This window comes from Teleopsis dalmanni, chromosome 1 (genome assembly GCF_002237135.1).
Source record: "Teleopsis dalmanni isolate 2A chromosome 1, ASM223713v2, whole genome shotgun sequence".
NCBI classification, from domain to species: domain Eukaryota; kingdom Metazoa; phylum Arthropoda; class Insecta; order Diptera; family Diopsidae; genus Teleopsis; species Teleopsis dalmanni.
Genome location: NC_051846.1, coordinates 6,610,404 through 6,636,931, shown reverse-complemented (window position 1 = coordinate 6,636,931; position 26,528 = coordinate 6,610,404). Strand labels below are relative to the sequence as shown.

Sequence of the window (26,528 nt, the reverse complement as noted above, 5' to 3'; positions counted from 1 at the left end):
ATCTGTTTTAAGAACAACGAAATAAATTTTAATTTATTTATAAATTTTAACAAACAGATTTTTTGGATTTTATTCAACAGTTCCAGATACTTTTTACATAGAATGTACATCACACTTTTTGAAATAATAAAACAGTTCCATATATTGAATTTGCACTATTAAAGTATTAGCAATTTTTCCATAAATACATTTAATTAATGTTAATAACAAATTTAACAGTAATTCTATTTGAAAACTATACCTGGAATGTATTAGAGAGATATCAAAATATCTTACTATATCTATTAAAATCATTCAATCTTCATATATAAAATTAATACAATATATTACAATATAATATGTGTTCAAACACATTTGAATTAACATCCATATGTTTAGATATCTTCATTAAAATTAAAGAACCGTCATATACAAAAATTAACATATTTAACATATACGTTAATAACAAATTTCAAGGGAATTCCACATTAAAACTGATTTTAAAACCTATTAGAATATTTATATTCTAATATAATTCTTATATTCATTAGAAACATCCAATCATTATATAGAGAAATTATAATTCTGTGTTCAAACTATCTTCGAACATCTAAACATTTTTATATATATATTAAAAGATTAGTTTTTATATTTAGTTTAAAACTAAATTTGCTGAACTGGGTATAAGAATATATAAATAATACATCTTCAGTGGTTTTTAAAGATATAAACTTCTTTTGTTCCATCGTTTCATAGTCCCACCTCATATAGCATACATATACATATACATCACAACTTTAGTAGCTGAAAACTGTTTCCAAATGTATTATAGTCGAAAGAGGGGCGTATGTTTTTCGTAATAACAAAATCTTCTATATACTTGAAATGAAATGACTTACATTATAACAAATGTACAGATAATCACTATTTCCGTATTATAAATGATGTTCAACATGTTTTAATATAATTTCTGCTTAAAACATTATTTATTTTTACACTTCTTCCATAGTATATAGAGACATTTCTACATATTTAACCTACAATTTCGTATAATTTTTTATATACATATATACATTTTTTATTATTTCTGTATCTATAATAGCAAAAGCAATTCTTCACATGTAAAAGTCGGTCAATGTTACTTAAAGTTTTGTAGTACAAGTATTAAAAACTCTCGGAATATTTATGTCGGCATTTTTATGAATTTTTGTTTATAATATAATTTTGTTTTTATTACACAAAAATTACTATTTCGTTAATTCAGCAGTAGAAGCCAAGAAAAATGTCTTACATTTAAGCGAAAAAAAAATTGCAAGCATAATTAAATTATATATATTTTTAATAGGTTATTTTATAGAATACACTTAATTTAATTATGTTAAATTTCAAATATTTATACAAAAATTATAAAACATAATTTTTTTTAATTTTTTTTTTATTTTTCATTTTTTCAATTTTGTTAAAGCTTTTAAAATCTCATATTTCCAAATTCCAAAAATAAATTCATATTCAAATGTTCTTAAGAGATTTATAAGATTTTTTCAAGGCTAAAATTTGAGCATTTAGGTAAATATTTTCTGATTAAATTTTGAGTTTAAATCTAATAGATTAACCGATTTTGCTCATAGAGTATGCGCAGTTATAAAGCTAATGACTGTGATAAGCTTTTATGTATTTTTATTAATTAGGCATATCAAGCTAAGGTCAATTATGATGATCTTAACAAAGTTAAAATAGTGTGAATTGCAGTAACTCTGATTTTCCAACAACAAAAAATCGTAGTTTAATTTCCACTTCTAAGCAAAAGTGAAAAAAATATAGAAAATTTTGTGCATATTTCGCTAGAGTTTGCGCATTTCCGTTGACAAATGTTCAATGATTTCTACCAGCAATTCTATTCACTCTGACCAATTCCCACGCCCATTAGCAATTCGTATGTAGTTAGCCGCAGTTCACGATTTATCTCGCTTCTTTGATCGACGGAGCTTTTTATTTTCATTTCACACTGATTTTCTTTTTGTTTTTTGCTTGTGTGCGGCAGCACTTTTCCGCGTTTTCTTCATTGTTTTCTCACGCAAATCTTTTTTTTTTGTGTGTTTGAATTTATTCGCTTTTATGTTTTTGCTATATTTCTTTTTCTTCTTTTTGTTTTTGTTTTTGTTTTTACAAAAAATGATAAAACATATGATGTTGAAAATTTGCATTTATTTTTAGAAAAAAATTTTAAAATTTTTCTACAATTTCTTTTTATTTTATTTTTTTTCTTGTGATTTTTATTATGCCGTCGTTGTTGTTGTTTTTGTTTTTCTCTCAATTTGCTCCGACTATCCAAATATGTCTTTGATTGAATTATTTTTTCTAAGTGTTTAACTATGTATGAGACGCATTCCTATATGATTATTATTGTTGTTGTCTCTTTTTGACCAATTCACCTTTACGGAAATTCGATACTTTTTACGTGGAAAACAAGGAGAATATTTATGAAGATTGGTATTTTCTTTGAATTTCCTAAATACCAATAAAAAGTCAGCGATTGCCGTTGACTTATGTTCACCTCAACACCGTAGAATCATTATCATGCGAATAATCAATGTATTCAGATCTCATATAACATCACTTCAGTCCATAGAATATGCATATAACATAGCGTACATACCACACAAATGGAAAACTAACTAAATTAAATATTAAAATAAATTCCACAGCTTATAATAATGTATATTATTTAACTTTGTTCTAATATAAATATATCTATTTTTATTTAAAATGCTTAGTAAAATATAATATAAATTTCTATGATAAATTATATGTTAGTGTTGTAGAACTTTTTTAGAGATCTTTAAAATCAGTTTGCTTTGACAGTTTAATTTGAAAAACTATTTTGAGTTTTTTTTATATTATAAAAAAAATTTAATTATTGAGGAATTTATTAAGCATTATTTATCTACTAAAATAAAAGACTTAAAAAATTTAAAGAGACATGATCTGAACCAAATACATTATGTAGTTATTCTTATTTACGTATATTCCTTTCACTTTGATTTTAAATACATATTAAAATATCAAAAATACATAGACTTACAAAAATATATTCTTCTTGTTTATATTGGTTATTTTTGCTGCCAGTACCTAGCACTTTTTGTCATACGCTTTTCATTCCATATTGCAGTATACTTAGCTAGTACTTAATTATTTAAATTTCAATACATTAAACATAAAAATAATTACTTGTGAGTAAAACTACCATATAAAGAGAATACTTATTGTCTTTTTAGTACAGTTATCTAGCACTGTATTCGTTAAGTTGCATTTGATTGGAATATAAATGTAATGATGAGAAAGTGAGACAGCTTTGCGATGAGAAAATTTTCAATTTTGGCAGTAAATATTATTAAACATTTTTTATCCTATTGTTTCTAAGAGTCTTTCAAATATATCGTAAGCAGCGGTATTTCAATACATAGTTCATATAATTTCACAATCTTTATATAGCACAGTATGTTATCTAGATAGAAAAAAATCTCTTCTTTTTCACTTTTGGTGACTTTATCTAATTTAATCCTTCGAAAGCACTAAAAACGCTATATTTTATATTATTTTTCTGTTATAAAAATAATAAATAAATATTAAACTAGATGCTTCACAAGCGGAAGAAACACCTAGGAGGATATTTCAAGGATCATAAGGATTCAAGACTAGGAAAGATAGGCTCTATACTGTCTTTCATTAAAAAAATCGGACTTGGGTAAACACCCTAATCCGACTAAGGGGCACAATAGATCTTTTATGTCGCAGTGCACAATCACTTCTTTTATTAATAATAATAAAAGTAAATTAAGTGCTTACTTAAGTACAGATATCTTACCCTCTCCGGTCGACTGATCCGGTCTTAGATTGCTTTGGTTGGTTTTTACTTGTTGCTGTTAACATCAAATTAAAAGTTTTTTAACTTCTATATAACCAATAATATTTTACAGAAGACTTTTTATTAATAAAAGTTCATTTAGCTTTTTGCCTTGTCCTTAATAATGTATCACGATAATAAAGTAGTATTTTTATATCACTATAACATGCTAAATATATGTTGAGTTGATAACTCAAAATTTTTGATTTGTTGATGCAATTTAGAGAATTTTATATTATTCTCAAAAAAGAATATTACTAAGTCCAATTAATATATTATATCTCCATACTAATTAAAAGAATAGGTAATATTTATAAATACAAGCTTAATTCTATGGAAATGTGTTGACCAGAAAGCTTTGTATCTTCACATATCAATTTTGCTTAGTTAAAACTTTTATTTAATTTTATTTTAACGAAAGCACATAAAGCACAAAATTAAGCTTTTTCACATTTTCGGAAATATGTCTATGAATTTCATAATTCCGAAAAAGACTTTCTCCACCAATAAAAAATACTTTTTTATCATAGAAATTTGCAAATTTTACTAAGCATAAATTCATTCTAGCTTATAATTTATATAGATATATATTCGTATATATGTATATAAATATAAAAACCGAAAACTATTCCTACCGTGGATCGTCTAGAAGATTTCTTCCGGCATATATTAAAATTAAAACGCTATTAATGCTTGCGCTAACATAAGTATAAATTTATAATATATTGTACATTTCCATATAAAAACTTTTATAAAACATTAATAATTATATCTCTATTTCTTAAAAAAACTAAATTTAGAGCCGAAAAGGAGAAAGCCAAATTCCAAGCTGAAGTTTACGAATTGCTCAGCCAAGTCGAATCATACAATAAGGAAAAAATTGTTACCAGCAAACATATTGAAAAGTTGGATATAACAATTTCTGAATTGCATGTTAAAATCGAAGAATTGAATCGTACTGTTATCGATATCACTTCACATAAAACTCGCCTCTCACAAGAGAACATTGAATTGATCAAGGACGTCCAAGATCTCAAGTCTCAATTGGACACTGTCTCATATTCCAAGAGTCAAGTTATCTCCCAATTGGAAGATGCACGCCGTCGTTTGGAAGATGAAGACCGTCGTCGTTCAATGTTAGAATCTTCACTTCATCAAGTTGAAACCGAATTGGAATCGATTCGTCTTCAACTCGAAGAAGAATCTGAAGCACGTATTGACTTGGAACGTCAGTTGGTCAAGGCCAATGCTGATGCTACTTCATGGCAAAACAAATACACAGCCGAAGCAGCAGCACGTGCTGAGGAATGTGAAGAAATTCGTCGCAAATATCAAGTGCGCATCACCGAGCTCGAAGAACACATTGAAACCCTCATCGTTAAGGTTAACAATTTGGAGAAACAAAAGACACGTTTGGCCAGCGAAGTTGAAGTACTTATCATCGATTTAGAGAAATCTAATAATACATGCCGCGAATTGACAAAATCTGTTAACACATTGGAGAAACATAATGTCGAATTGAAGAGCCGTTTGGAAGAAACCATCATTTTGTTCGAGAACTCTCAACGCGATTTGAAGAACAAGCAAGCCGATTTGCAACGCACAATTCATGAATTGGAAAAGGTTAAGGATGCTAATGGACAATTGGCACGTGAGAACAAGAAATTAGGAGGTAAGCTTTAACAAAAAAATTAAGCAAAATTAATAAAATAAACAATAATACAAATTAATTGTTACAGATGATCTCCATGATGCTAAGGGCGCCATTAACGAAATGAACCGTCGCTTGCACGAATTGGAACTTGAACTTCGTCGTCTTGAAAATGAACGCGATGAATTGACTGCTGCCTACAAGGAAGCTGAAGCTGTAAGTCCTAAGAAAATATACTAATTTTATGATTCAAAGTTTAAAACAAAACTAATATAAATTTTAGGGTCGCAAGGCTGAGGAACAACGTGCTCAACGCTTGTCCGCTGACTTCAATCAATACCGTCACGATGCTGAACGCCGCTTGGCTGAGAAAGATGAAGAAATTGAAGCTATTCGGTAAGTTAAGAGATTTATGTAGTTTATGAAAAAATTAATTTGGAGTTTAAAGAAGTACAATTAAGACAATTAAGACAATTAAGACAAAAATAATTCCATATAATAGAATAGATCATATTGGGCTATTTAACATATTTTTATAATTACTGGTTTGATAAAGGGTTTTAATAAAAAAAATAAAATATACATACAACATATTCCATATATGGAAAACAAAAGATTTTTATATTTTGGCATACCTAATAAGATATAGGATTGTTTAATCGATATAAATGTGTTCCAAAAAATTACCAGTCTCATTATAGGAATTGTGTAATCTATTTACGTATTTGGAATAAATTTTCCAGTTTTTAATTTTATTTTATAATGTATGTAGTACAAATTATTAATGTTTTGGTTTGATTTAATAATAATTTTTCTTTAAATAAAATTAACTTTATTTATCTTTAATAATAATATTATGATCGTATATCATCAGTTAAATGATATTATATCTATATCAGCAGACCTATACTAAAGAAAAAATTTAAAGAAATAGTACGAGAAGTAACAAGTCCCTTAATTGCTGGAACGGTATAACATAGCAGCATAATATAGCATTTCTTCTATATGTCAAAGTGTAGTAAGTACTTTAAGTGTACCTACAGATATCCATAGTGCTGACTAAAAATTACCATCACTTATTATTATTGAAGAATAATAATTTACGAATAAAAAAAATAAGTACTTTTTTGCAGTGTATTTCATAGGTACATATTAAGATTTGTGACGTTAAATTGTAATAACAAATCTGTAAGCATCGATTTAAGGATCGTTAAATTAATATAGTTAGTACACTACTACAAGATTTTCCATAAAAATTTTAATTTTTACTAGTGAGTAATTTCCCCAAATTACATTTATTAATATAATAAATAGAATATACTCGTTTGGGGGCGCCCGTATCTTAAAAGTTAAAAGTTAATAGAAAAATATATATTACCCCACATAATAAGTCATTAAACTATTTTTCAAAAGGATTTGATTTTAATTATATCTGCGGAAAAAATTTTAATACTTCATGTACTGGCTTCATGTAATTTTGGAAAGAATTTTTGATCCTAATGCAACCATATCCTTCATTACTGATTTGTAAAAATAATGTTAAGATCTAAAATAAACGTAACTGCCTTATTTTATTTTCTTTTTGTCTAATTTATATATGAAATATAACAGGGTTTCAAAATTGTGGAGCTATCATAGGCCAGCCAATAGTGGCATGAGTAGAAAATTAAGGTGGCTCGAAACTTTGGAGCACCTTTTATAGTTATGAACCATTCCATTAAAAGCACATTTAAAGTTTTTGGAGACTATACAATTTGGAAACTTGGACATAATTCAGGTATAAAGCTTCAATTAATTTTTCAAATCACCAAAAACGTGGACAACCTATATGATTTCTCTTACAAATTTAAAGAAGTTTGACTCTGTCTGTTATCATAAGAGACTGTTATGTCTATGTAAGGCTTAGGGCCAGTCCGATTAACCAAACCTAACATATTCGTGTATACAGAATAAACCGTTTTATAAAAAAATTTCCCATAAAGTGAATCCACTGATTAGTTCAATTTTTCAGGGAAAATAAATTTTACTCTTAAATATCTTTATGCTAACACAATTTATACAGCTGAAGCGCCAAAATTCATATAAAGTGTTTATAAGTTATTATTTAAATATTAATATTATTATTTATAAATATATAAGGAACGCAATAATAGCATGGAGATTCTCTGTTTCTTCTTTTTGACTGTTCACATAATAAAATTAAGAGACTATATCCTTGGGAGCAAAGAAGTTCCTCTCCAACACTGTTAAATATTTTCAATGTATCAATATTAATTATAATATAATAATAATATTTCTAGAATTTTAATAGTTTTAAAATAATTTTTTTTAAATTCACAAATATGGAAATATATTTCTTTTTACAATACACTTCAAAATGAATGTCTTGCTTGTTACACTGTAAAAAAATCAATCAGTACAAATCTGAATTGTGTTGATCGTATTGACACTTGAAGGCCAATCAATCGAATGTTTTTTCCGTCTGTGAAAATCTTTTAACTAAACAGAACTGCATTTCCTGAGTGTAATTTGTTTTTATTGATAAAAGAAAATTGATAAAACATTGATTCTCTTCTTCTAATTGTGCCAGGAAGTCGAATGTAGTTCTTATCAGGCTGACCCCAAAAAAATCAGTTCGAAAGATATATTCGACTGCAAATGTTCGATTGATTAATTGTTTTGAAATTGCCTTAGACTAATCAATTCAGAAGACGAAAAGTGCAGTGAATTTGTGGCAATTATTTTTGAATATTTTTAATAATTTATTTAAAACTTATTAAACTGAAAAAGTAAGTTCTGTTTCAGAAATTAAATAAAAGTTCAAATTAATTATTTAAAAAAAATTTTATTTTAGAGTGAAAAGAAATAATTGATTACACAATCAAGAATTTTGCATATCTGAAAAGTAGAGAATTTTCTAATAACGCAAAAGGTTCGGAATACGGTTTCAAAGTAAATACCTTTTGAGGCCAACTTACGATTGAAGTGTTAAATATTGTCTATTATGGAATCAGAAAGGTATACAAAAATAAAGAATATTTCGGTTGTCTAGTTGACATAATATACGGGTACTAGAAGACTTTTATTAAGTATTAGAAATGTATTTATATATATTTTTAATTTATTTGATAAAATGTAAATATATTTTCATTATTTTATTTTTATATCATTTTCGATTTTTCTCTCTAAATATCAATTTAATATTTTAATCAACTTAATCATCTCTACTGCAAAGTAATGTTGCATAAAGAGCAACTATATTATGACATTCTAAGCAAATACCGAAATACATTTATCAATCATAGAAAAACATTGACTTTAACTGAAACTATGTAGCACTGAAATGAACTTAAAAGTACTACAAATCTTTTTATAGATTTCTACAAGTACAATATTTAGTTTGCTGAAAACAAACCGTCAACAAAAAGACGCAACCACAGGCCAAAAACGTCAGTCCGAAAAGAAAATCGAGAAGAAAACTACAGGCAAAGACAAAGGCAACAATAGCACGCACTACAAATATTTCTATTGTATCTTTTGATTTTCTATGTTAAGTACAAATAGTAAAATATAAATAATTGTAGTAAAATACATAGCGAAACAAGCAAACAGTTATACATATATATCTACTTGTACATATACTTCACTTCGATCGATCAATCAGTTTGGCAATAAAAACATTAATTGTCAGCAAAAACAGGCACCCTTTCAAAATAACACAAACACACATATAGACACAATAGAGACAACAACTAATCTAACTATATACATACTAACCGATAAAACAGAATCCCTCTCTGAGCATAATGGCACAAACTTATAGTTTACGTCCCGCCCGTACCCGCCACATGCGACAATCCACCTATGAGGACAATTATGGCTACACTATGAATTATTATCAGCCTATGCTTGACTACTTAGATGCAAAAGCAAAAGGTTTACATACCGATACATTGCCACATTTACCGTGGACAAGTGAGCGTGGCCTTAAACAATATCATTCCTCTGTACCCGTACGTACATATACGACCGACGAGATAATACGTCTTTCGCGTGAATGTGCTGCAAGAGCTGATGAAATTTTGCTAGATTTTCGCGTAAAAAAGCGTACACCATTTAGTGTAAAGAAGCTCGCGGACGCATCGCGTGTTACTAAGCATATCGAACCGGATACTATTTTAGATAGATCTCGCGAACGTCGTCGCCGTCGTCAGGAGGAATTAGAGGATATAATACGCCGTGATACCATACGAATACTCCAACGTATACGTAAAATGGAGCTCGATAATGATTGTGCTAGAATGTCAAATGAGTTTAAAAGACAAATTCGCGGTAAATCGGCTTCAGCCATTGCTCAAGCCCTACTCTCCGAATCGGAACGTAATATGAAAACCGCCAAAAAAGAAGAAGATGATTTCTTAGTACAAACCATAGCGCGTTCGAGTCGTGCTGCAAGTCGTATGCGTTCCGGTTCAGAAGAAGGCAATCGTATTATAACTCATGCTGCACATATTGAGCTTATGGATGATCGTATGGTTGATAAGTTAGACCATCGTGTGTCCTCTTCACTACTGAATGTGAAACGTCAGTTATCCACACTTAATCAGAAAACTGTGGAATTTTATGCCGATTCCAGGTGCGATATAACCGATAAATGTTGGATATGCCGTAAGGTGATGCTTAAGCATCCAAAACTCAAAAATTATGGTTATATATATTGGCACTAGTTGGGTAGAGTAGATAGAGAGTTACATATATGAGGAGATTGAATTTAGTTTTAAGTGCTGATATATAAAAAATTGATAGTAATTCTATTTCAAGAAGTAAAACACACATATGGTATTTGGGAATTAGAGCAGAAATAAATTATTATGAGATCCATAAACATAAAACGTTATTTGCATCAAGGAAAAGTGCATTGCAATTTTAACAGAACAAAATTAATTAGAAGAGAAATAGCATTAGAAAATATTGTCTATAGGGAAAAGCAAATTATGACTTTTGCTTGCATATAACTAAAGACATATAAGTCCCCTGCTTTCGTGCTTATATCTGTCGCAGGCAGTGGTTGTATGCAGTTTGGCAATGCCACTTATTATTTTTCTTTCAATAAATTTTAATTTTATGTGATTTTTAGCTGCTTCAAGTAGAAGAAATTGCAATTCTTTTGCGTTTGTGCTGGGGAGGCGTTTACTAAGAGTTTTTAACTACAAAATCTATATAATTTACTCTGAACAGACTCACACATTTACCTCATATACACTGCACTTGTACATTTATGTGAAAATTTAAATTTATTTGATTTAAAAAGAAAACATATGTTAGATACTCGTACCTTATTGTTTAATTGAAATAGAATTTTAAAATTACATTTAATTTTTGCTAAATAAAACGAATAAACGTAAAGAGTGGAAAATTATTTTATTTTAATTTTAAAAATTTTTCTAAAATTTCTTTATTTTGAATTTTGTTCAATATTTTCGATGGTTTAGGTTAGTCGCGTGTACTGAAATCCCGTTTTTCTTTGTAATTTTTGGCTGTTATATAGCATTTTTATATGCTTGGTTCATTTCAAGAATTCAATGAATTCGAATTTCTCGGCAATTTCCTGGGTAATTTATTAAATTCAAATATTCTATTATAACATTTGTTTTTAAAACTAATGAAATAAATAATTGCAAATAATAAATAATAAGTAAAAACCAAAATACTTCGTAAATCATCTACATAGGTATATTGACTTAAAATGTTCATTACAGTACGAAAGTCGCTGTTAATAACAGTTTGCTTTGAATGCGTACTGTTAGAGGTATGCCTTTCAATGAACAATTATAAAATCATATTTTTTTCTATATATATAAATAATTATTTATTATATGAAATTAGAATTGGCAAATAATAAACGTTAGACTCAAATTTTTATAACAAACGAAATAAATTTTATTTAATTTTTTATATTTTTTTATGGACTTAGCATCAGTACTACTCTTAGCAATAATTAATATATGATTAATATTTAATTCTAAATATATTTTCTTAATACAAATTATGGATAATTATATATGTTTTATTAATTAATTAGTATATCTAAATATATATTTATTTTCATTATACTAAGCGTTTTTTCACATGCATTAAACTAATATTAAATTATAATGATCATCTTTTTTGTATATTCAATACAATATTAATAGTTTTTTTAAAATTTAAGAAGTTTTCACTATAACAAAGAATAATAAATAAAATTTAACTATTTAGCCGACAAAATTATATTTATTTAGTATAATAGCTTTGAGTAAAAATTAAGCTAAACTCGCATTTATAAACTGTCTAAATTAGTAACTTAAAATAGTACATGATATAAATACGTCCTTATAAGTACATCCTTAAATACATGTATATTAGTTTCTTCGTATGAAATTAATATTACTAACTTGTAATATGTGGAATATTAACACTTAATTAAATTAACATTTTTTAGTTATTTGCAAATTCTGGTAACTTTTAGAAGTAATGTGATTAATTTAGAATTAGTCGACTGGATCAAATTTAGTTTTAATTAAGTTAATAATTATATCATTAATTATAAAAAATTTTATAAAATATTATGTTATGTTTATTGAAGAGAGTTTTTTATTCTCTAAAAGTATTTAAGTCTTCCCGACTTAATCGATTTACAATATTTCAAATTTCCAAACACAAGATTTTAAGAATTTAGGTTTATATTACTTATCTTAACAGCCAAAGTGAAGATACTAATTTTTATGGAAAAGCATTTGGTTTGAAATATATTAAACCATACGTTCAGGAAATCTGGAAATCTGAGGTAAAAAAATTTTGGGTATCCATTAAGTTAAAATAAATGTTGTTAGACCAAAAAAAATAAAATAAGTGCGGATGTACTGCACTTTACAAAATAAACAGGCCAAAATAAATTTATATATTTTATCTTTAATTATTAAATAAATATCTTTTTTATTTAGTAATTAAGTCACATCTTCAAAAATAATGGTGCTTTTTTACACATATTCCTACTTTACAAGTGTGACATGAAGATTCCGAAAATCTTGTTGAACTTACTACCTGCAAAGGGTTACTTCTTCTTTAAGTCAGTCCACCAAATAAGTAAAGCTTACTAATCACATCTTTTAACATATAAATGATATAAAATAAACTAAAACATATACAGTATATGCGCGAAGAGACAGATATGTTTGTTCTGCTACCTGTTCGACGAGTTCTTAATTACTAAAAGGCTCAAGTTCCTGTCTTATCTTTTAACTCTAAAAAAAACTATAAGTGCCATTCACTTTATATTCCTTAAAGCTTTCGGACAACATGTACTACTTAAAAGAAATTCTTTGGATGTGTATAAATATATTTTATACTGCACCAATTTTAATAAATTCCATATACGTCATGTTAGATTGTATTTATAATTTATAATATATAATAATATAATGTTTTTGCATTTAAAAAGAATATATAATTATAAAATTATTTTATTATTACATTCTTAGTTATAACTTGTTTATATAAATCATTTTCGTAACTGACCCAAAGGTGATCTAAGTCTAGTCTGGCATATAGATTAACTATTAAGCCCAGTCTTACCTAATACCGACTTAAAATAGAATAAAATTAATATTTGTGAATTTATTACTATTATTACACTATTTTCTAGATAATGTTTAACAGTTTTTGGATTTCAATTTAATTTCCACAATGATTTTATATCGCCTGCAATATCTTGCAAAGGTTTGAAATGTAAACTAATCATTACCCATTATTTGAATATAACAATTAAATCGTATTAAGTATTTGCTATAGCAATTATTAAAAATAATTTATAATAAATACATTTTATAAAAGAAATAGTGCAGAACGAAAACCTTTCAAGAAAATTTTAAATCAAAATATTTGCAATTCAGTTTTTGTAGGCGATCGCACATCTCTTAGATATGTCACGCACACCCAGTACAGGGACAATAATTTTCAATATTTTTATTTTAAAACTTATTTTCAATTAATTCGTTAAATATTTTAAGTAAAAAATTTGCCATTGTTTTGTTGTCCTTCAAAATTAAATTTTAAATAATTTAGTTTAATTTTATTTTTTTTATTTTTGCTTAACCAGCATAAAAATCGAAATAAATGAACTCGCACATGACAAACAACATATAAAAAATTTTTTAAAAATTTAAATTTTCTTTACGTACTTTAAACAAAAAAAAAAAATAAAATAAAAATATAAGAATTAAATTGAAATGTTAATATCTAGCAAAAATACAATATGAATGAACTACTCGTATGTCTGCCAAAATAATGACAAAATAGATTAAGTAACCAGAATATTGAATATGTGAAAGCATTTATCTGCACGAGTCTTTCTAACTAAATGCCTATACAAAACAATTGCTTTTTATATAATAAAGATATAAATAATTTCTCAAAATTAAATAATCAGATTAAGCCACAAATTATTCTTATAAAAGTTACATCATTTATTTTTAACATATTATTTTACTTCATATTGCATACCAAATATTTCAAAAATATATTTTTTGATATAAAAGCATAGCAAAAAATCTAGTAATAAAAATTATATTTAAGGAGTATGATAAAATCGATGTCTCCAACTAACCAATATAGTATATAGTAGACTTGTTCAAGTACTTGTTCAAGTGTGCTATTTATACACACCTATGTTTTAACCAATAAGTATAGCATAATGAATATTATTTGATTCTTACTGAAAACCTCATATGAGTATATTTTAAACTATATTATATATTTTTAAATAATTTAGATAGAATAGTGTTTAAGCTTAATATAACTCCAGTTGAATGATAAGAAAAGTAATTCTCAATTGATTATGTTTAGATCTCTAGATCATTACCGATATTTGTTAGACACGTAAACTTAATACCTGCAATGCCTGAATCTGTGCACTGACAAAATCTAATAAACACAGTCATTACAGTCCCTTTATTCGTTTTTCATCAATTTTAATTTTAATCAAAGATTTCAGAGAATATCATTATAGGCCATCAAACGTAAACTCAATTTCTATTGTCATTTATTTCTATGCTATTACATCCCCTTTAATCATTCTATCAGCGATAGTCGTTTTATTGTCGTTACAGTTCCTACTCTCATTTTAAAAGCGACAGACATTTTGACCCCATACATATAATTATATTAGATGTACAATCACTTTGATATGTTTAAGTATTTTAAAGAAATCGCTCCCCTCACAAAAAGTTCATACCATCAGGTCTATTAATGGAATACATTAACTTATATTAGGAGTATATTTACTTCAACATCAGAAGGTGATTTGACGAAATTTTTCAGGTCATAATTATTTCACACTATCAGGTGGTATATATTAACGATCATTTTAAATGCACAGCCTCACTATTTTCTTACATCACCCGCAATTTTAACCCCATATATATTAGGAGCACTCTTCTACAAACATTGGCTAACTATCAGACATTTAACCCGCTTTTATTAAATCCAATTTCAAGTCACACACATACCTATTTCAAAGTTCCGTTCACTGTTAAAGTTAGTTCATTAGTTAAAGTTCCGTTAAAGTTAGGCACTGTACCCTCAGAATAGGAATGAATAATCCATGCCGTTTAAATGGATTTTCATAGATTCTCTACTGTGAGATAGAGAAAAATGGAATGCACTTAAATATTTGTAAATGTAAATTAATTCATTATCGAAATATATCGAAAAAAATAAAGAAAACTTTGAAGAAAAATTATAATTGATATTATAGCTACAGCAATCATAAGGGAAAAAATAATTCAAAAAGGATTAGAATATATATGTTATAAACAAAAAAAAATTGTTCATTATTTTATTTATTAAAATATATTATTACAACTTTTTGTTTAAATATAATATATAATATATTATATATTGTATTATCAATCCAAAACTTTTATTTTACCTTACATATGTACTACAAATAAATACTTTAAAATTAATTTACATGTAGTATTATTTTTAATCAAAAATTTTTATATTTAACATTATATATTTTAATATATGTATGTATAATTTAATTGTTAATTAATATATTTAATTATTATATGCATAAAAATCATATATAATTTTTATATATAAGCAGTCATCATGAAATATATATATGCGTATCTTTAAACTGTACTAAATATCCAATAAATTATATATGGTCTATAAAAAATTAGTTCTAACAAACTGAGTTAATATTAATAAGAAATTTTGTTTAAAAATAAATACCTCAATTAGTTTATAACTTTTATAATAGCTCAGATGACTCACATGTTGTTGGCACACATGTTAACATAAATTGTACAAATCGACCTGTTTGGCCCTATTACTAACCACATTAATATGATGACATACTTCCGATTTAATTAATTGCAATTCAAAAACATTCAATTCAAATTTAAATAATTATATTTTTATAGCTAAAATTGAAAAATATAATTGCTTAAATTATGTACCGATCCGTATGGATCACAGAAAAAGGCAGAGATAGGCGGTAATAAATTGCATATTTAATTAACATAAACCTAAATAAAATTAGTACAAACATTCTTCGCTTAGCCTATTTTTATGTTTTCTTTTTACAAATATATATTGCAGATACTTTAAATTGTTTAAAATAATTAAACATTTGCCAAAACGAAACTAATGCATTCTTCACAAGAAGAGTCATTCATGCATTTATAGATACTCGTATCTTATAATAAATTTCTTTCTCACCCAAAATTAGATACAATTAAATTGTTAAGAAGTTCGATACTTCGTACACCTACAAGATATTCTCTATCCATTTAACTGCAGTACTGAACTTTTAGTTAATATTACTTAACAAAACTTGAAATATTTTTTGATTCACCTGAGTACAAATAGAAAAGTCAGTTCATCAAAATTGGCTGCAATACGAACTAAGCGAATTATTTTTAGCTTCCGAAGAAGAAAAATGCAATTTTAGAATTCAAACCAAACACTGCTGAGGGTATTCAAAAGCGAAAATAGGTCATTTATTAGTCACTTAAACATTTTACTCAGATACAAAATTACATTGTCAAGAAATTTGACAGACTAGCACATATGTTAAACACTGCAAACAAATTAGATATTCAATTTACACTGTAAAAAATGTCTATATGTGGTAAAATGCAGAATATAAAATTTTTAATATGTTGGGTAAAGGTAAAGTGCTTCCAAAAAAAACTCCAAATTATTATTTATTTTTTTTCTTCGTTTTAAAAATTGTATAAATTTTTCTAATAATTTTAATTTAATTCAAATAAATTAGCAAACAAACTGCCATCGAAATCGAACAATTGAACGCTCGCGTCATTGAAGCTGAAACTCGCTTGAAGACCGAAGTTCAACGCATCAAGAAGAAGTTGCAAATTCAAATTACTGAATTGGAAATGTCCTTGGATGTTGCCAATAAGACTAACATTGATTTGCAGAAGGTCATCAAGAAACAATCATTGCAATTGACTGAACTCCAAGCTCACTACGAGGACATCCAACGCCAATTGCAGCAAACACTCGATCAATACGGTGTTGCTCAACGTCGTCTTGCCTCATTGAACGGTGAATTGGAGGAAGTGCGCTCACACTTGGATAGTGCCAATCGTGCTAAGCGTACCGTTGAATTGCAATACGAGGAAGCAACGACACGCATCAATGAATTAAGCATTTCCAATGTTAATTTGGTATCCATTAAATCGAAATTGGAACAAGAATTGAGCGTTGTTGCCTCTGATTACGAAGAAGTTACCAAGGAATTGCGTATCAGTGATGAACGTTACCAGAAAGTGCAAGTACGTAATAACAAAGTATTTAACTAAGAATATCGAACTGATCATTTTTATATTTTGGTCTTAGGTTGAACTTAAACACACCATTGAATTGGTGCATGAAGAACAAGAACGTATTGTCAAGCTTGAAACTATTAAGAAGTCTTTGGAAGTCGAAGTTAAGGTGGGTTGTTACATCTGCATTTATATCCATGTCTTCATATTACTATGCATTTTATTATTTTTTACAGAACTTGTCTATTCGTCTTGAAGAAGTTGAATTGAACGCTGTTGCTGGCAGCAAGCGCATCATTAGCAAATTGGAAGCCCGCATTCGTGATTTGGAACTTGAATTGGAAGAAGAGAAGAGGAGACACGCTGAAACTATCAAGATCTTGAGAAAGAAGGAACGCACTGTTAAGGAAGTTATGGTCCAATGCGAAGAAGATCAAAAGAATATTATCTTATTGCAAGAAGCTTTGGACAAAACCACTGCCAAGGTTAACTTGTTCAAACGTCAATTGTCTGAACAGGTATGGTTTCAATTAAGAAAATAATGACAGATTTAATTTTAAATAACATGCTACTCTGTTTAGAACAAAGCTTAAGCAGGGTAAAATTAATTATAAATTTCTTTTTAGAACTTATGTGCACTAATTATATACATCTTTACATAGATTCACATTTTAATTAATGAACTTCTGAGAACTAAGTGAACTAATATTACAAGAATTTTCCATGCATATCGAAAGAGTATATTTACATATTTGATTACTTCAAGAAATCACTTAAAAAATGTTAAGATATATTTCTGAAGACCAGTATACAGAAAACAAAACTATAAAAAGTTTGAGCAATAATTAACTGTTTCAAAAAAAAAATATACCTTGAGCTATGAATTTGAAAATAAAGTAACTGGGTTTTGGGTTTCCAGTAGAGCGGAGCACTGCGGCTAAGTTAGTTCTTTCGTAACGGAACTAGACTATACCTACTTTGACGGTATAGACTTCCATTTTTAGTTATTCTTAGAAAGAATAATAATCATTATAAAAAAAAAAACTTTTAAAATTTTCTTTCTCTACACAATTTTAAAGTTGATTGATACATAAATAAGTTATCGCCTCTTCTATTAGAGAGGCGATAATATGTTTCTATTAAATAAGTTTTCGAACTACTAATAACAGTTCTTTTATGTACTTTGGTTTCTTATAATCATACTTTTATTACTCTAAATATTTAGACCTCTGGTATATGAATTTATAAGAATTTCAATGTTTTATAAACCATATTCATTCAATATGGTCAAAAGTCAATAAGCCTTTTAAAGCTGAGTTTATATATTTTAAATTTTTTGCAGTTGGATAATATCTAATCACTTGGTAAAATTGTAGGTCAGTCTTTGTACCCAATTAGCAATTTCGTACCTTATAATTGCTGCATCATCTAAACCAAATAATTTATTGATTATTTGTATTATTCTACCAGTTGAATTCAATGTGTGTAGCTTGAAGAAGAGTTTTTGCTAATTCTTCGAGATTATTGAAGAAGAATTCACCTAATATGACTCTGCGCCTATGACTCTGCGCCTATGACTCTGCATGGAGAGAAAATTAAGAATAGATTCTTATTTTTCAATGCGTAGTTACTAATGCGACTCCCATTTTTGCTGCCTGCTCTACAATAAGTACGGAACCAGTAATGACTGCCGTCAGTCTAGAGACATCCCTCTATGCTTACCACTCTTAAAGCCACTCTCAAAACTGCAACTTGCGCAATACATATAGTATTTATAATATTAGCATATATCAGTTCGAATAAACCGTAGATCAATAGGATCATCATACAATCACTCGATTATAGTCCATCGCGGTTAAAATCAGTGATTTTATGAAAATCGTTGCACTTTTTAAATATTTGTCTAAATTTATTCATATATTATTTAAGTCATTAAATTGTCGAATATATATTTTAATATTTTTTAATTCTAGTACTTTATATCGTTTTCTTATACATATATAGAAAAAATATTTAAAAAATTGAAATCAAATAATTATTATATAAAAACATACACTGATTGTATATTTGAAGATACGAGTATATTCTGAAAAGCCTATTTTATGAATCTAACAATATGTTATAAACTTATGGAATCATATTTGTTAATTTCACACTCATATAGATATTGTTATCTACTTAAAAATATTGGCTGATATACCAAATCATTTTTAATATCAATTGCTGGGGTACGTATTCACCCATATCAATTTAGAGCCTTAAGTAGAATTCAAAATTTTGCTTAAATATAATATCTCGTAGCCTGAGACCTCCAACACAACTAACAGTTGCATTTTTTTTCTCTTATAATTTACAGGAGGTAATGTCCCAGCAATATGTAATATGTAACACGCTTAGGACAAACAACTTAAGCAACTATAAAATATCTACTTTACAAAATATATATTTATCTATATATATCTTCAATGAAGTCATATACATAAATTTGTTATTCTTTATATTTCAGGAGGGCATGTCTCAGCAATCCGTCACCCGCGTACGCCGTTTCCAACGTGAACTTGAAGCTGCCGAAGATCGTGCTGACTGTGCTGAAACTAACTTGAACATGATCCGCGCCAAGCACCGTACATTCGTCACCACATCCACTATTCCTGGCTCTCAAGTCTACATCCAGGAAACAACAAGGACGATCACCGAATAAATAATTTAAAAAATATTTAAAAAAAAAGAGAATATAAAAACAGCACATATTTTTATAATTAAAAATTAAAAAAAAACTTATTAAGAATTTATTTCAATTTAACGCAAAATAACAGCAGAAACGAAACATCAAATCGCAAAGAGATGAACAACATCAATTATTAAATTATTAAATTATTAAAATTATATGAACTTATGATTTTATGGATTTATGATTTTATGAATTTATGAACTTATTTATAATGAACATGTATGAAATTATGAAATTATGAAATTAGAACATCATTTCCATCTGAATGAAGCACAGAAGCACATCCATCATATGCAAATACAATTTTATGTTTAAAATTAATAAAGAAAATTTATGTATTTTAATTAAGAAAATGAACAACAAATAAAAACTTAAACTTAAACTCAAAATCTAAATCAAAAATATTATTAACCTTTTTTGTTAAAAATAAAATAAAAATTTTTATTAAAATTCCCAAAAAAAAAAAAATTGCGAGAGAGAGCCTAAAACCAATTCTTTTATTTTGTATAGAAAACTGTTAGAAATCTTCTTACTCACATACATATATATTAAATAATTATTTATAATTAAATTGATTACTAAATACTTTTTATTCAAGATTTTTTACTTAATTTCTGTTTAATAAAATCGTAATGCAATACAGAAATCTTACAAAATCAACTTGAAAATTTTAAAAATATTTTTAAAAAAAAATTATTTAAAATATTTTATTTCTGTAGTTTTTGGCATTTTTTACGCAGAATAACCCAATTTTTAAATTTTTGTCTGCAATTAAATTTGCTGAGCCAATTCTATTTATTTTTAATGCACTTGGGCTTATAATCAACTGATTCATCACTTCATTCAACATTTATTCTTATTTTTCTGTTTTTGATTTCTAAAAACCTGAACTAAACATATTTCATAGACATATTTCAAAATCATATATTTTAAATAAAATAAATTACAAATCATAGTTAATACTTTTTTAGATGTTACTGCTTTCAAATATTCTTAGATGCAAAAGAAACATTTTACTAAAATATAATAAATGCTTATTTTATTTAAATAATAATATTAACGTTATATTTACTGTAATTGAGATCTTAAGTTAACTTTTATTTTTATTATTTGTATTTTTAGTAATTTTAAATAAAAAATCATAACTAAATACAATTCTTTTTACATCATTTGCTGCTATACTAATGTTCAAAACAATATATCATATTTTACTATACATTACTTACTATAATTAAAGGTTGTGACAAAGGGAAGTGTGGTTTTTGTCTTCTTCATTTCATAAAAATGTGCTCTACATAATATTTTACAAAGAAAAGAAACCCATGGAGTAATACCTACCGACATCTATACCTACCTACATATGTAATACCTACCTATATATGTATGTAATATATCAACAGAGCAAATATGACCATGCGACTATATACGCAGATAGTGCTGTGTAGCAATTGATTTCAATGCAATATTCCTTTTATTGAATAAATAATATAATACATGAAATAGTTTTTATATATTACAGAACTTGGATTAAAACTATGTCATTTTATAGAAATTATTCTTATGGTCTCCAGCCTTCCTTGTTTTCTGGATTCCTCACCACACCCATACGATAATTATATTGTCCAATATTATTAGTTTAGAGTAAAGTGATCTTTAAGTGATCTTCATTCTTTGCTAATTTTTATAAAAGTTTAATAACTTAAGTGAATCTTAAACAGAAAATAACTACTGTCATTTGCGATCGCTAAAATTGTCGGTCAAAAATAAAATATCAATATATAAAATATACAACCATCAATTATTAATATAGAACTACTTTTGTATTAGTTTTTTGCTTATCTTCTATTTATAATATTATTTTTGTTTATCTGAGTACATGATTTATCCAGTAATGCTTTAGAATCTTCACACTCTAAACCCAAAGTTTTATAATTTCTTCCTTCTAATTTTATAATTTCATAAAGTATCTATTTAAATATTCACATTTATGGATCAAGTCGCTTTCTTAAAGTCAAACAATCGACTGTACCCGTCTCTGTGTTCAATTATTACAATGTCGATAAACTCTTAAATCGATTAAGTAAAAGTGGCCACACTTAATTCTCTATTCTGGTTGTACATGGTCTTGAAATTCATATGTTATATTTAACATGTTTCATCCCAAATTACTTTCGTTGCCCTGATTGCATGACCACAATGTAAGATTACAAATTATCAGTATTTACATATTTTATATTTACAAAAACCATGTGTCGTTTTGAACATTGATATTAGCATTATTCTAAAGTTGTATGGCTCTAATATCGATTTTCTATAGGGAAGCTATTAATGTACTCTTCAAACATCGAGTAATCACTTTGTGTATATAAAGATTTTTGCAAACATCTTAATCTGTGTTATTGGGTTGAACAATAATGTTGATCTCTTTATTGTTCTGAGTTATGTTAAATAAATATTTGAAGTAATACATATAAATGTAATCAGTATAATATAAAAATTATAATTTAAAAACTTTCTGTATATCTAGGGGTCTAACAAAATATTCCACTCCATTTTATATATGAGTTGCATGCGTTACAAGATCTTAAACCGTTTAGCAGTTTACTACAGAATAGAACTTATACTAAATAACTGTTAAGACTTCATCATTGTATTATATTCTTTGGTAATCATCTTATAGTGATATTTCTATCATCAACTATATTAACTAAATACTATATTGCATTAGTACTGTAGTATCTTCACACGATATTAAATATGGCAAATGATATTATTTTTCTCAATAATAATAAATGATTAAATTTCACCGCATCTGTTGTTAGAAACTATCGTAAGATCCCTACATTTCCCGGAAAATAGGTTCAACAGCAAATGAAAAATACATTGGTATATCATTTTTTTTTTTTTTGACATCAAAATCACTATAAGTTACTTATTAACATTCGAAGATAACTTATCTAAGTTGTGAAAATCTAAATATATTATTATAATATTTATTTATCAGAAATAGAAATGAAATGCAATTCATTAATAGAGCAATTGTTGTTGTAAGCAAATGTGCTAAAACTTCAAATTGTTAAACTGTTTGAAAATATCTTATAAATGAACATTTCAAACAAAAGTAAATTAGATAATAATTAAAAAATAAATAATTAAAAAAGATCCCATACATGCTCAAGCATTTATCAGTGTTATTTATAATTTCTATAAAATTTCTATATAAGTATCTACTCATATATAGAAGCGTCTATCTTTAGTGACTTTTGAAATGCACTAATTAAGCAGAGATATAAATGAAATATTTACAAATATATCTCCAAATATTTCAAGCTGCATTTTATCAATAGTTAGGTGAAAAAGATTTAAAGTTCTTTCCAAAAATGATACACAAAAATTTCAACTTAAAAAATAATTTCAATTTTATTAACTAATTAACTACACTAAAATTATGAGAGCTTCTTAATTTAAACGGCAAGAACTCCAATTGATGTTTCGCTGATTTTTTCCAGTTTACCAGTGTAACTGTTTCTTTGGAAAGCTGTAATTTGATAAGAAAAAATAACAAAAATTAATTACGAGATTTAAAAAAAAATTAAAATCACAAAATTTATAAAGTGACACTAACTTCAGCAATGAAATTATTTTCTTATCACAAAAACACTCAAAATTATGTACACACCTGGATCGATTTTTCCAACGAAACTGCGTGGTGGCAATCCAGCGGCGTATAAATTGGTCAAAGAGCCATAAGGTCTAACTAATAGTGGTACACCGATTTGATGACCATAATTATTTAAGGCTTCCAAGTTAACCGAATTTATTTTAACAGCAGTAGCTTTAGCACCGGCAGCATCAGTTAAAGCTTGTGCTTGGGCGAGTGCGTCCCTAGGTACAATAGCTTGAGCTGCTGGAACTACTCTTGGAACTACTGCTACTCTTGGAGCCACCACGAGTGGTCTACCATAAGGAAGAACGCAGAAAGCTGGACTGCATATACAGGCAAAAGCAACAAAACACGCTAAGTAACGGAACATTTTTAATATATAGTCTCTGTTGATATATTTCTAATGAGACACTAGGAAGCAATTGATGAACTAATATGCAAAATTGATGTCTAATTTGCTTTTATACTAGTTACTTGAAATTATTCGGTAAATATGAATACTGAACTTGCAACTACGTGACATAATCTATAAAATTTATATATGAAAAGCAATTGAAGTCGCAATTCATCGCGCCACCGGTGTTAAATTTTTGTTTACAATAGCGACATTTAACCGATATATTGGCACTCTTCGAAGCGCTTCAATGGTCCGTCCATATTTGGCATGGACAGTAGCGATAAATTTGTTGAGAGTAAATAATTTAGTGATAATAAATTTTTAAAATAAATTTTTTTGCTAATAATGTGTGACATGTCTTTAATGCAAATTGATTTCGGTTCCATTGTAGTAGTACGTATTAACCAGATGCACATGCACTTTCGACATGATATCGCCAATTTAATAGTTGTTGTATTTAATGAAACAAAAATAATAATAATAAAGAATGGCGCGGTAGGTAGGTTCTTTACGTTTTACTATCAAATTTTGATTTTACAACTTAACATGTATGTGACTTCAGAAATTATCAAAATTTTTTAAACATTCATCACAGAATAAACAAACTGGAAACTTCGATGTCTGGTTAGAACTGGTAATAAGACCCATTTTTCGAAATGGTTACAGTAAATAAAATTCTGGATTCAGTTATGAATACGAAATAGAAATATTATTTATAGTTAATGGAGTCTAATATATTTAGATTTTAGATTTTGAAGAAAGTTCTGGGCATAAGCCCAGAAGTAAGTTTATTTCTTAAGTAAGTTGAAGTTTGTAGATTGAATTAAACAATATACAAACTCAAGTATTAAGTTTTAATATAAAAATAAGAAAATAAATTATGAAAATAAATAATTAATAATTTTTATTACAATTATTATACAAATAATAAAAATAATAAATAAATAATTCATATGTAAGTTTAGATCTTACATCCAGTCTTGTAATTTTAACACAAATTATATATATCCCTATTACCGACTCCATTAACATTTGTCTCTCTAACTTTTTAACTTAATTATGAACCTATATTTTTGAGTTCTATCAAGTTTTGATATAACAATTTTGAAATTTTTTCAAACAAGTGGTTCATGAGGTCTTATACGTATACTCAAGTTCAAAACTCAAATAAAGCTTTCAGTCATGATATTTGGTTTTTAAAAACTTTTTCAGATTAGAGAGCTGAACTTCAAGATAATTATTAAGTTTTAAATTTAAAAAAATTAATTAGAATAAATTATTGAAGTTTATTTTTAGATTTTAATTTCAAATGAGAGTTCCCGTCATAACAATTTTGACGTAAGCAAGATATCACCATTAATGACTCTATTAAAATTTCTGTAGAATTCTTTCAGAGTTTTCTTAAATTTTTTATGAAAGTGCGAAAACTTATTAAAATTGATGGTCAAAGAGGTCTTATACGCTTGAATTTCAGTTTCAAATGAAACTTTCATCCATGATAATATTTCCATATACCTCTCAATTTAGCTAAAATTCTAATTTTGCAGTTATTATTCCATTTATCCATATTGAAGATCGCAATTAAATTTTGAAATTAGAATGTCAAAATAATATATTAAAATAAATAGTTCATGAGGTCTTACACTTTTGTGCTAAAACTACAAATTCAATTGAGAGCTCAAGTCATGACAACTTTAGCGTAAGCAATTTATTTCGCTAGAGTAGTTAAAATTATTGACTAGTAATTCGCAAATATATAATTCATATTTTATAGTTTTATTACATTTTGATATAAAATTCTTACAGTAAATTATGGTTTACAGTTCTTTACATATATTTTAATATATGAATATTCACATAATTTTTTGAACATATGGTTCAATACGTATCATATCTTTGGGTCTTAAATTTAAATAAAAGTTTCAGTAATAATAATTTTGAATAAGCAACATACCTCTCTAGACTGGTTTAAATTTCTGTAAAATTATTTTCAAGTTAATAGTGCACTTATATTTTAGAGTTTTATAAACTTTCTACATCAAAATTTTGAAACATGTTCAAATTTTGCAACAGGTTATCCATAAGGTCTTAAATGAATTTTGGATTTAATAGAAAGTTTCTGTCATATATCTCTCTAGATCTCTATATCTCTAGTTTAAATTTTGACAAAATATTTACACATTAGTTATTGATTTGTATTCAAGAACTTTACTAAGTTTTATTGTCAAGACTTTGAGACAGATATATTCATTTTTATTAAATCAAGTTAAAAATAGTTGAATAAAATGTTGAAGTATAAAAATCTGTCAGATTGCGGTAAGAGTATGATAATGCTATTGGTATATTATTATAAATAGTGTATTAT

The 26,528-nt window shown here is 26.9% G+C and overlaps 2 protein-coding genes across 4 annotated transcripts in view; one reads left to right on the top strand and one right to left on the bottom strand.

Moving 5' to 3' along the window:
* LOC119673013 (paramyosin, long form) overlaps nt 1-20,106 on the top strand; it is a 30,622-nt gene extending 10,516 nt beyond the window's left edge. The window contains exons 5-11 of one of the 3 annotated variants that reach the window (XM_038084212.1): nt 4,684-5,555; nt 5,623-5,750; nt 5,818-5,930; nt 16,861-17,380; nt 17,445-17,540; nt 17,608-17,889; nt 19,878-20,106. In XM_038084212.1, the coding sequence (XP_037940140.1) occupies nt 4,684-5,555; nt 5,623-5,750; nt 5,818-5,930; nt 16,861-17,380; nt 17,445-17,540; nt 17,608-17,889; nt 19,878-20,072 (2,206 nt within the window). In that variant the 3' untranslated portion in view covers nt 20,073-20,106. Of the gene's footprint in view, nt 1-4,683; nt 5,556-5,622; nt 5,751-5,817; nt 5,931-8,190; nt 8,324-8,388; nt 8,553-8,910; nt 10,932-16,860; nt 17,381-17,444; nt 17,541-17,607; nt 17,890-19,877 lie in introns of those variants that run through there. The other 2 variants (XM_038084213.1, XM_038084214.1) reach the window with 2 other exon arrangements.
* A 3,390-nt stretch (nt 20,107-23,496) lies between these two features.
* LOC119673075 (chorion protein S16) lies at nt 23,497-24,208 on the bottom strand. Its single transcript, XM_038084294.1, has 2 exons — nt 23,782-24,208; nt 23,497-23,640 (listed from the first exon to the last, which is right to left on the bottom strand). Exons 1-2 carry the CDS (start codon nt 24,134-24,136, stop codon nt 23,567-23,569), a joined length of 429 nt encoding a protein of 142 aa, XP_037940222.1. The 5' UTR covers nt 24,137-24,208; the 3' UTR covers nt 23,497-23,566.
* Nucleotides 24,209-26,528: the final 2,320 nt, after the last annotated feature.

Excerpts from the sequence above, each read along its gene's own strand:
- LOC119673075 (XM_038084294.1), bottom strand. The coding sequence starts at position 24,136 with ATGTTCCGTTACTTAGCGTGTTTTGTTGCTTTTGCCTGTATATGCAGT. Across the intron at positions 23,641-23,781 it reads CGTTGGAAAAATCGATCCAG|CTTTCCAAAGAAACAGTTAC; the intron begins GTGTGTACATAA and ends ATCAAATTACAG.